Genomic DNA, 12,959 nt, shown 5'->3' on the forward strand with positions numbered 1-12,959 from the left:
TGTGCCCACTGTGTTACCCCATCAGTAACTCACCCCCCTGTGCCTACTGTATTACCCCCTCAGTAACTCACCCCCTGTGCCCACTGTGTTACCCCGTCAGTAACCCACCCCCCTGTGCCTACTGTATTACCCCCTCAGTAACTCACCCCCCTGTGCCTACTGTATTACCCCCTCAGTAACTCACCCCCTGTGGCCACAGTGTTACCCCCCTCAGTAACTCACCCCCATGTGCCCACTGTGTTACCCCCTCAGCAACTCACCCCCCCGTGCCCACTGTGTTACCCCGTCAGTAACTCACCCCCCTGTGCCTACTGTATTACCCCCTCAGTAACTCACCCCCTGTGCCCACTGTGTTACCCCGTCAGTAACTCACCCCCCTGTGCCTACTGTATTACCCCCTCAGTAACTCACCCCCCTGTGCCTACTGTATTACCCCCTCAGTAACTCACCCCCCTGTGCCCACTGTGTTACCCCGTCAGTAACTCACCCCCCTGTGCCTACTGTATTACCCCCTCAGTAACTCACCCCCCCGTGCCTACTGTATTACCCCCTCAGTAACTCACCCCCTGTGCCCACTGTATTACCCCCTCAGCAACTCACCCCCCCGTGCCCACTGTGTTACCCCGTCAGTAACTCACCCCCCTGTGCCCACTGTATTACCCCCTCAGTAACTCACCCCCCTGTGCCTACTGTATTACCCCCTCAGTAACTCACCCCCTGTGCCCACTGTGTTACCCCCTCAGTAACACACCCCCCGTGCCCACAGTGTTACCCCGTCAGTAACTCACCCCCCTGTGCCCACTGTGTCACCCCCTCAGTAACTCACCCCCCTGTGCCCACTGTATTACCCCCTCAGTAACTCACCCCCTGTGCCCACAGTGTTACCCCCTCAGTAACTCACCCCCCTGTGCCCACTGTGTCACCCCCTCAGTAACTCACCCCCCTGTGCCCACAGTGTTACCCCCTCAGTAACTCACCCCCCTGTGCCCACTGTATTACCCCCTCAGCAACTCACCCCCCTGTGCCCACAGTGTTACCCCCCTCAGTAACTCACCCCCCTGTGCCCACTGTGTTACCCCCTCAGTAACTCACCCCCCTGTGCCCACTGTATTACCCCCTCAGTAACTCACCCCCCTGTGCCCACTGTTACCCCCTCAGTTCCGGTGCTGTGGCAGCAACAACTCGAAGGATTGGCAGGAGAGCCACTGGGTGACCTCGGGACAGTCTGGGGATCGCATTGTACCCGACAGCTGCTGCAAGACCATGACGGTAGGGTGTGGGAAACGAGACCACCCATCCAACATCTACCGGGTGGAGGTGAGTGATGGGGGGGGGGGGGGGGGTTAGGGGTGGGGGGGGGGGGGTTAGGGGTGGGAGAGGGAGTGGGGTGTGGGGGTCTGAGGGAGGGGAGAGGGGGATATGGGGAGAAGGCCCGAGGGAGGGGAGAGTGGGGTGTGGGGAGAGAGGGGTGTGTGTGGAGAGGTCCCGAGGGAGGGGAGAGGGGGGTGTGTGGGGAGAGGGCCCGTGGGAGGGGAGAGGGGGGAGTGTGTGGAGAGGTCCCGAGGGAGGGGAGACGGGGGTGTGTGGGGAGAGGGCCCGTGGGAGGGGAGAGGGGGGTGTGGGGAGAGGGGGGTGTGTGGGGAGAGGTCCCGAGGGAGGGGAGAGGGGGGGTGTGTGGGGAGAGGTCCCGAGGGAGGGGAGAGCGGGGTGTGGGGAGAGGGCCCGAGGGAGGGGAGAGGGGGGGAGTGTGGGGAGAGGGCCCACGGGAGGGGAGAGCGGGGTGTGGGGAGAGGGCCTGAGGGAGGGGAGAGGTGGATGTGGGGTGAGGGCCCGAGGGTGGGGAGAGCGGGGTGTGGGGAGAGGGGGGTGTGTGGGGAGAGGGCCCGTGGGAGGGGAGGGGGGGTGTGGGGGGAGAGGGCCCGAGGGTGGGGAGGGGGGGTGTGGGGGGAGGGGTGTGTGGGGTGAGGGCCCGAGGGTGGGGAGGGGGGGGTGTGGGGGGAGGGGTGTGTGGGGAGTGGGCCGAGGGAGGGGAGAGTGGGGTGTGGGGTGAGGGCCCGAGGGTGGGGAGAGGGCCAGTGGGAGGATATAGGAAGGGCCCGGGGCAGGGGGGGTGAAGAGAGAGGAAAGGAGAGTGGGTGGAAAGGGGAGAAGCTGCAGAGACCAAGTTTAAGGGAAATTCAGAAATTTAGGCCTATTTTTCCACCGTTTTTCCTGTGCCTTCACTCCATGTCCCCGGAGATAGTTCTCAGCTGGTCCCAGACATTGCCTTAATCGATCTTTAGCCCCAGTCGAGGATCTGAACATCCTTCTCTTTCACCGTGACTTGGGCAGCAGCACCTTCCTCAGTAAAGGTGGTTGGAACCTCTCCACTTCACCCCTTGGCCAAGAGCCCTGGCTCAGTGTGTAAAACCCGTGTTTGCTCCATGTGTCGGTCTCACTCCTCCCCTTTTACTACTGCCAAGGTGACACAGACCATTTAGATTACCTTCCTGTTTGCTGCTGGCCTCTTCTCACGCTCTCTCTTTGCTTCTCGGACGTGTTTATTCATGCTCCTCTCCTCAAACCTTCTACACCCAGCCCGGTTTGTGACTGTATCATCCACCTGTCATCTCTCAAATGTACCTTTTCTCGATCTCACCTTCATCTCGATCTCTTCTCATTCTCCACAGGCAGCTTGAGGTTGGCTGACTGTCTTTGCGCCTCATGGGGACATACCTTGACTGTACTATCTCCTCTGTCAGGACAGAATGGACCAAGCAGCTGACAATTCCAGTTTCTCTGGGTCAGATCCATTCCCAACCCATTGACCCCTCTCCTTAGTCATTCTTCCACTGGATTGCTCCAGGCCAATGGCTATCCTGAACCTTACAACGTTATGATCACTGTTTCCATACAAGACGGTGTGGGTTTCATTCTCTAGAACTCCATCTTCTTCCTTGTTGAACTAGTGACAAATTCCTAAGGATTCTTTCTCTCTCGGACCTTTCTGTTATTACAATCCCAGGCTGCATTTGAGTAGCCAAAGTTGCACTTTTGTTGTAACTCTCTGGAATGTCTTTGTACATCTTTCCTACAGGCCCATTGCCGTGTGGAATGTGCCCAACTGTTTGATGGTAGCCCCATTGTTATTGAGCTGTAACAAAATAAACTTTCCCCATTCACCTCCTCTGGTCTTGCATAGTCTCCTTCATCTATATCCTGACCTTCCCTGAGTTTCCCAGGCAGTATTTCAGCAGGAATACTGCAAGCCCAGCTTGTATTTCACCCAGCTCTGTTCCATCCTGATCCTGTATTTCCCTGTGTTACCTGTAGCTCATTTTACCCCACTTCACATACACTCACAACGCATCACATTTAAAAAGAGACACTGCAGAAAATGCTGGGCAGTATCTGTGGGGAGAAAGAGTCTTTCAGTTCTGTCAGGAGCCTTGGTTAGTCTTTATTGTTTCATTTCCTCTGACCCCCCCCACCCCCCCCCCCTCCCCCCCAACACCACCTCCCTCTGCCCCCCCCCCCAACACCACCTTCCTCTGGTTCCCCCCCCCACCACCCAACACTACCACCTCTCTATCTCTGGTGTGATCCGATCTTACCTAGTTCTCTGCACCTTGTTAATAGTATAACCCCCAGACCCCTGTCTAAACCCTCCCCAGACAAATCCTAATCCGTTCAGGAGAGACTGGGCTGGTCGGTAAAGATCCCACATTTTCCAGATCCAGATCCGGTCCCCTCGGAATTCCAAGTCGTCTTTCCCCTTTCCACACACTTTACTCTTGTATCTGTAAGATAACCAGCAGATTGTAGTGGTATTAGCTCGGACAGTGCTATTGTTGAGGTCTTTCCCCCAGCTGCAGGGCACCAATGTGGGATGTGTCCTGGGGCCCACTCTCCTGGGGTCAGGCCTGTAGCCCAGTGTAAAGGCTGTGTGTTCCCTGTATCTGAGATGTGCTCTGTTTACAGGGAGGCTGTATCACCAAACTGGAGGGCTTCATCATGGCCCACTTGAAGATTATCGGAGCAGTGGGAATAGGAATCGCCTGTGTCCAGGTAGGAGCACTGTTATGCACAGACAACAGAGACCCATTTATCCCCCCGCGCCTGCTCCTCCAGCCAATAGGATCACGTGATACCACCTGGTCCCAGTGTGGAGCTCTCTAGTGATCTCCCGGTTGGTCCCAATATGGAGCTCTTTGCGTGGTCTTCCCCTATGGTCCCAGTGCGGAGCTCTTTGTGTGATTTCCCATATGGTCCCAGTGCGGAGCTCTTTGTGTGATCTCCGCCATGGTCCCAGTGCGGAGCTCTGTGTGTCATCTCCCCCATGGTCCCAGTGCGGAGCTCTCTGTGTCATCTCCCCCATGGTCCCAGTGCGGAGCTCTCTGTGTCATCTCCCCCATGGTCCCAGTGCGGAGCTTTCTGTGTCATCTTCCCCATGGTCCCAGTGCGGAGCTTTCTGTGTCATCTCCCCCATGGTCCCAGTGTGGAGCTTTCTGTGTCATCTTCCCCATGGTCCCAGTGCGGAGCTCTCTGTGTCATCTCCCCCATGGGTCAGTGCGGAGCTTTCTATGTGATCTCCCCCATGGTCCCAGTGCAGAGCTTTCTGTGTCATCTCCCCCATGGTCCCAGTGTGGAGCTTTCTGTGTCATCTTCCCCATGGTCCCAGTGCGGAGCTCTCTGTGTCATCTCCCCCATGGTCCCAGTGTGGAGCTTTCTGTGTCATCTTCCCCATGGTCCCAGTGCGGAGTTCTCTGTGTGATTTCCTGTATGGTCCCAATGCAGTTATGGTCCCAACGTGGAGCTCCCTATGCCATTGGAGGGAGGGAGGGAGGGATGGAGTGTGGGGTAGTGGGGGGTGTGAAGATACGGTGAACACGGAGACTGGGTATGACTGACACCACATTCTGATCTTTGCAGATCTTCGGAATGATTTTCACCTGCTGCCTGTACAGGAACCTGAAAGCGGACACTCCCTATTAGAGCTGGGACTTATCGACAGCTTCCTGTCAGCATTCCCATCTCACCATTCCTGTTCCCCTGCTCCCCAACAGGATGTGACACCAGAGGCCTTAGAAAGACTCTCCCCCAGCAGCCCCACGGCCGCCTCCCCTCCCCCAGCCTGGGATGTTCCCCCACCCCCCCCATTCCGCAGTCCCACTGCCCCTCTCTGGGACATTCCCCCTATCTACCCCCAGCAGTACTCCATGCCCCTGTGTTGAGCTCTGACACTGTGACCCTCAGGAGTGACCTTTGGGGCATGTCACCATGGAGACCGTGGGCCTTTGATGACTGACTGTCCTGGCGGAGTTCCCCGCTGGTTGTACATTATAATGTCACAGGAAGGTGAATCTGCCCCTCCATTCTCTCACCTCCCATGCCCTCTGAGGGGAATGATGGAGGCAGAGAGGGGGAGAAAGGGAAGAATGCAGTGGGGGGTGGGGTGGGGGGGGAAGAGAGAGAGAGAGATTGGCTGCTGGGTATATACCATGTCACGCCCTCACGCCCTCACACCCCTCTGTCAGGTACGGGTAGCGGCATTCCGTACCAATGGGGATGCCCATTCTCCTTGGGTCACTTTGGCCTGATTTCACAGACCCCTGACACCCACATCCCCGCCGCCCCATCCACCCCTGCCCATTCCCTGGGCCCCAGTGTGCCCCTCACTCCCTGCTCCCTCCCTCCAGACACAGACACCCCCACCTTCCCCTCCCCCCCCCTGGGTACAGGCACCTCTGTCCCCTTCTAAGGACAGGTACCACCCTAGGTACTGACACCCCACCTCCTCTACCTGGGCACAGACGGTCCTCCTCCCCCCTCTTCTCCTGGGCACTGGGCACTGCCACCCCCTCCCCCTGGGAGACTGAGCTGCGGGGCCTCTTCCCCCTGACCCCAAGCCACCTGACTGGTACACACCCTGTCCAGGACAGTGGGGCCACATCCACACTCCCCGCACCCCTGCTGTGAGAGGGAGGACGATGAACGTGTATTGCTCAGGAGTCCTGGCCTTCTCGAGGTGAACACAGTCCCAAGTCACAGGTCAGCGCTGGGGCCCGCTCAATGTCACCCACACTCTGCAGGGAGGGAGGGGAACATGGTGGGACAGACCGTTAACCAAACATTTAACATTTAAAATGGTGACTAAACTCTGCTGGCTCTATGCCTGTCTCAATTGTGTGTGGACAAGTGATGTGCCAGTCTCTGCGTGTTTCAGGTGCTGTGGAGCAGAGTGTGTGCCCACGATCTATGGGGGTCTCTGCTCCTTCTCTCTAACCTTCTGTTATATGTCTAGCTGTCGCTGATCACAGTCGGGGAGTTCTACCACGCTGTATTTTTATATTTACTGTACAAATAAAACCAGTCTAACACCAGACTCTGTTCTTGTGAGATATAGCACAAAAGCTCACTAACACGCCACAGTTCTGAGCAATAAAACATACATTCTGCCAAGGGCCCCCACACGGAAAACCTTCACTCACCTCAAAATCCTCCACAGCCTTCCCTTAGGCATACTCCCCACAATCCCTTGTGCTTGGTCATTGAGAATCACCACACACTCACCGAAACACCCATTACACAAAAAAAACCGGCAAACACCAGGCAGGCTCTATCTGCCATTCCCCAATCCCGGGAGTGCCGTGAAAGACAGCAAAACAAACACCAAACTCGGTTTTATTTTTCCTCATGAAATAACTATTTCTCGATCCCCTTATGTCATTGCTACAAAGCACGCAGGTATGAAGCAAATGATTACAAAACAGGCAATGTGTGCTTAAAATTGCTTTTGGAAAAGACCAAAAAGCCATAATTGTTCAGTAGTCGTTCAAGATAGAAGCTGGAAACATCCAGACATATTTGTCAGACTGGAATAGGTCATAAACTCCCCGTCAGGCCTGGTTTTCCGAGATTCTTGTCAGGCAAAGGAGTTCATTTACTCCCACTGCTGCGCCCCCAAAGCAAATGTTTAATGAACCCCATTTTTGCCTTCCTCCCCCACCCCTTTTGAGGGAGTGAGTTCGAAAGTATCTGAACCCTCCGAGAAACATTCTTCTGTTAAAAAAGAGTGACCCCTCGGGTTCTGGGCTTGCCCCCCCCCCGCAACCATAAGAGGAGACATTTTTTAATGTTCAACCGTCCTATAAACCTTCATAATTTCCTGTTGTACCTACACACTGACTTTATTTGTGACTCCTGCACTTTTTTTTAAAAAAGCCTAAAACTCTCCAAACCTCAGTGTCCTGCGATTGTTGTCTGTTTAAGTATTGCTTTGCCTTTTTTTGTTTATTCTGTCTGCTCGAGTGAACAATATCACATGCACCTCCCCACATTATCGTCCATCTGTCCATCCCTACGACTTGTCTGCAATCTCCTCTTCACAACATATTTCCCTGTCGATCTTTGTGGCACTATCCCTTCACTCTCCTCAGCTCGACATTTTAAATAGTGACCAGTGCAGCACAGGGACAGGCCATTCGGCCCACCGTGGATGTGCTGACCATGATACCGTTCTTGCACATTCTCCACATCCCTCTATTCCCTGCCTGTTTGTCTGTCTAAATGCCTCTTAAACATTGACGTTGTATCTGCTTGTACCACCCCACTGACAGCACATTCCAGGCACCTACCACCCTCTGTCTCGTACACCCCTTTCATCTTAAACCTACACCCCACCCCTCCATCGAATTGAACATTTCCATCCTGGGACAGAGACCCAGAATATCCACATGTCTTATTATGTGCTTCTGGCAGGTCATCCCTCAGCTCCGACACTCTAACAGTAACAATCTGGGTTTGACCGACCTCTCCTTGTAGCTAACACACTCCAATCCGTGGCAGTATCCTGGTTAATGCCTCTAACACCCTCTCCAAGGCCTGTACGTCCATCTTTTCGTGTGGTAACCAGGACTGCAGCTCTTGGAAATGTGGCCTCGCTAAAGTTTATACAGCTGCAGCAAATTCCCAACGTTTATAATCAATACCCTCGCTAATGAAGGCAAGCATGACGTGTGCCATCTTTACCAACTTGTGGCGTCACTTTCAAGGAGCTGTGTCCTTGTACCCCAAGATCCCTGTGTAAATGAATGCTCCCTCTCATTTACTGTATACTTTCCGCTTGCATTTGACCTGCTAAAATGCATCACCTCACACTTGTCCAGATTAAACTCCATCTGCCATTTCTCCACCAACTTTCCAACTAATATTTATCCTACTGCATCCTTTGGCAACCTTCCTCCCTTGTCACAACTCCACCCATTTCTGTGTTGTCTGTAAACCTATTAGTCAGACTCCCTGCATTTTTATCCAAATCATTTGTTTAAAAACGCAAATCACTGTCCCTTGTGGAACACCAGTGGTCACAGACTTCCTGTCAGAAAAGTACCCTTCCGCAACTACCCTCTCTTCTGTGACCAAGCCAATTTTGTATTCAACTTGCTAATTCACCATCTTCTGGAGCAGCCTACCATAAAGGACCTTATCAAATATAAAGTCCATGTGGATAACATCCACTGCCCTACCCTCATCGATCGTCTTCATCACTTGCATCGAAAAACTCAAAATTTGAGAGACTTCACAAAACCATACTGACTATCCCTAATAAGTTCATTCTTTTCCAAATGCGAGTGAATCCTGTCCCTAAGAATCTTCTCCAGTAAGTTTCCTACCACTGATGTAAGGCTCACTGGCCTGTAATCTCCTGGATTATCCCTGTTGCCCTTCTTAAACAAAGGGACAACTTTAGCTGTTCTCCAGCCTTACTGCACCTTGCCTGTTGCTAAAGAGGATACAAATTCTCATCAACCTGTTCAGAGATATTATAACACATCTGTGGAGCAGGTGGGACTTGAACCAAGGCCTCCTAGCTCAGAAGTAAGGACAGTACCACTGCACTCCCTAAGTCCCCAATCCCCTTATCTATGTCATTGATACAAACTGTAAAAGCTGCATGTGGTGTGGGACTTGGGTGCTCCCTGCCAATCCGACAAAGGCCTATATCTGCACACCACTCCCTGGTGTATGCCCACCAACTAGTCTACACATCATAATATATGATCCCTTACATCCTGAACTGTTATACTTCGTACAATCATTTTTAATGTGAATGCCTTTTCGAAATCAAAGTGCACTCTGCCTTTGGGCTGGCCCTTATCCACAGAGTTTGTGGCCTCTCTCAAAGAACTCACAACACGTTGGGGCTCGACGTTACTCCCCTTTCACAAAACCGTGCCGATGTTTCCCGGTTCTCTTGAGGTTTCCAAATCTGTAGCAATAAGGGAGTCTAGCACGGTCGCCCATGACGGATGTCCAGCCAACTGCTCTCCAGCTTTTGATACCTTCCTCTCCCTCCTTCTGGAATAGAGGGGTTATCGTTGCCACTTTCCAGTCAGATGGAACCTTCTAGAATCTAGCAACATTTGGAAATGTGTCACCAGCTCATCCGCAATTTCATTGGACTAAGATGAAATCCATCAGAGTTGGAAATATTCCCTGGAATGTCTCCACCAGTTTCTCTATTGAGGAAGTTCCTCACTGGAACCAAGAATAAAGAACAGTACAGCACAGGAAGAGGTCCATCGGCCCTCCAAGCCGATGCTGCCCACAGGCGTTCTGTGCCCTTCCGTACAAAACCTGTCTTCACTTACAGGATCCGTATCCCTCTTCCCTTCCTATTCATGTATTTGCTTCCTGAATCACCTCCTTTGGCTGCGTGTTCTAGGCATTCACCACCCTTTGTCTGAAAAACCTGCCTCACATATCACTTTTAAACTCCCCTCCCGCCTCGCACCTTGAACCTGTGTCCCCTATTAATTGACCCCTCCACCCTGGGAAAAAGAAAAGCCTCATACTTTCCACTCTATCTCCGCTCTTCACAATAGAACATAGACCAATATAGCACAGAACAGTCCCTTCGGCCCTCAATGTTGTGCCAACCTCTTCACAGCTCGTTCCCCCTACACTATCCCATCATGATCCAAGTGCTTATCCAAGGGTTGTTAAATTAGATTAGATTAGATTAGATTAGATTAGATTACTTACAGTGTGGAAACAGGCCCTTCGGCCCAACAAGTCCACACCGCCCCGCCGAAGCGTAACCCACCCATACCCCTACATCTACATCTACATCTACATCTACATCTACCCCTACCTAACTCCCTGTAATCTGATAAACTTCTATCAGGTCACCCTGCATTCCAGTGAAAACAAACCCAGTCGATCCAACTTTTCTTCATTGCTTACAAATCCCTCACACCGGACAACAACCTTACTCCCGAGCATCCACATCCTCCTGGTAGTGTGGTGACCAGAACTGTATACAGTATTGTAAGTGTTCACCTCATAATGTCACAGGTTCGGAGCACTTGCAGATTGATCAGGGGAATTGTAGATTGGGGATTTCTGCCAACGTAATGGTTCACGGCTGACTTCTCACAAATCTGTGTTTATGGGTTGTTTCCAATGGAGACCCTCCCCTCCTGGACTGAAGATCTGACTTGTACCTCCAGTGGATTGGGTGATGGTTAGCTCTGCTTCTCTGCTGCCACTGGATTCCAGGCAGGTTCCTTCCTACCCTGGGTGGAAGCTCTGTCCTCTGTGATCTCTTTGTCTTTCACACTGAGAACAGGCCTGACTCCAAAATGTCAGCAAAGTTCTCTCATCGCAAACTGCTCGCATTATTCACAGACATGGTCCTTGGTGAGGTTCAAATTGACATGCAGAAATGTTGGACCGAACCAATTCGCCCAGACAGCCGTCTCATTACGCAGTAACAGTCACACACACAGCTGAGTCCACTCATACCGAACTCAGACACTACACCAACCCAGCAGAATCTGTTTACACAACAAACACAGGCCAACAACACAGCAGACTAAATACACAACAAACACATGCCAACAACACAGCAGTCTAAATACACAACAAACACGAACCAACAACACAGCAGTCTAAATACACAACAAACACATGCCAACAACACAGCAGTCTAAATACATAACAAACACAGGACAACAACACGTCAGCCTAAATACACAACAAACACAGGCCAACAACACAGCCGTCAAAATACACAACAAACACAGGCCAACAGCACAGCAGTCTGAATACACAACAAACACAGGCCAACAGCACAGCAGTCTGAATACACAACAAACACAGGCCAACAACACAGCAGTCTAAATATGCAACAAACACAGGCCAACAACAGAGCAGTCTAAATACACAGCAAACATAGGCCAACAACACAGCAGTCTAAATACACAGCAAACACAGGACAACAGCACAGCAGTATAAAAACACAGCAAACACAGTCCAACAACACTGCAGTCTAAATATACAACAAACACAGGCCAACAACACAGCAGTCTAAATACACAGTAAACACAGGCCAACAACACAGTATTCTAATTGCACAGAAAACACAGGCAAACAATACAGCAGTCTAAATACACAACAAACACAGGCCGACATCACAGCAGTCTTAATACACAACAAACACAGGCCAACAACACATCAGTCTAAATACACAACAAACATATGCCACAACACAGCAGTCTAAATACACAGCAGACACAGGCCAACAACACAGCAGTCTACATACACAGCAAACAAAGGCAAACAGCACAGCAGCCTAAATCCACAACAAACACAGGACAATACCACAGCAGTCTAACTACACAACAAACACAGGCCAACAACACAGCAGTCTAATTGCACAACAAACACAGGCCAACAACACAGCAGTCTAAATACACAGCAAACACAGGCCAACAACACAGCAGTCTAATTACAGAGAAAACACAGGCAAACAACACAGCAGTCTAAATACACAACAAACACAGGCGAACAACACAGCTGTCATAATACAATAGAGACACAGGCCAACAGCACAGCAGTCTAAATACACAACAAACACATGCCAAGAACACAGCAGTCTAAATACACAACAAACACGAACCAACAACACAGCAGTCTAAATACACAACAAACACATGCCAACAACACAGCAGTCTAAATACACAACAAACACAGGCCAACAACACGACAGTCTAAATACACAACAAACGCAGGCCAACAAAACAGCAGTCTTAATACACAACAAACACAGGCCAAAAACACAGCAGTCGAAATACACACCAAAAAAAGGCAAACAGCACATCAGCCTAAATACACAACAAACACAGGCCAACAACACAGCAGTCTAATTCCACAGAAAACACAGGCCAACAACACAGCAGTCTAATTCCACAGAAAACACAGGCAAACAACACAGCAGTCTAAGTACACAACAAACACAGGCCCAGAACACATCAGTCTAAATACACACCAAAAAAAGGCAAACAGCACAGCAGCCTAAATACACAACAAACACAGGCCAAAAACACAGCAGTCTAAATACACAACAAACACAGGACAACAGCATAGTAGTCTAAATACACAACAGACACAGGCAAACACACAGCAGTCTAAATACACAACAAACTCAGGCAAACAGCACAGCAGTCTAAATACATTGCAAACACAGGCCAACAACACAGGAGCCTAAATACACAACAAACACAGGACAACAACACAGCAGTCCAAATACACAGCAAACACAGGACAACAAAACAGCAGCCTAAATACACAACAAACACAGGCCAACAACACAGCAGTCTAAATACACAACAAACACAGGACAACAACACAGCAGCCTAAATAAACAATAAACACAGGCCAACAACACAGCAGTCTAAGTACACCACAAACACAGGCCAACAAAACAGCAGCCTAAATACACAACAAACTCAGGCCAATAGCACAGCAGTCTAACTACACAACAAACACAGGCCAACAACACATTAGTCTAAATACACAACAAAATCAGGCAAACAGCACAGCAGTCTAAATACATTGCAAACACAGGCCAACAACACAGCAGCCTAAATACACAACAAACACAGGACAACAACACAGCAGTCCAAATACACAGC

At 51.0% G+C, this 12,959-nt stretch overlaps 1 protein-coding gene across 1 annotated transcript in view; it reads left to right on the plus strand.

The window, feature by feature from the left end:
• The window catches only part of LOC140493436 (CD151 antigen-like), a 29,747-nt gene extending 23,385 nt beyond the window's left edge, over positions 1-6,362 (plus strand). Inside the window, exons 6-8 of the mRNA XM_072591873.1 lie at positions 1,159-1,317; positions 3,961-4,047; positions 4,912-6,362. Coding sequence (XP_072447974.1) covers positions 1,159-1,317; positions 3,961-4,047; positions 4,912-4,974 — 309 coding nt within the window. The 3' untranslated portion in view covers positions 4,975-6,362. The remainder of the gene's footprint in view (positions 1-1,158; positions 1,318-3,960; positions 4,048-4,911) is intronic.
• The last annotated feature ends 6,597 nt before the right edge of the window (positions 6,363-12,959 follow it).

This window comes from Chiloscyllium punctatum, chromosome 22 (assembly GCF_047496795.1).
Source record: "Chiloscyllium punctatum isolate Juve2018m chromosome 22, sChiPun1.3, whole genome shotgun sequence".
NCBI classification, from domain to species: Eukaryota; Metazoa; Chordata; class Chondrichthyes; order Orectolobiformes; family Hemiscylliidae; genus Chiloscyllium; species Chiloscyllium punctatum.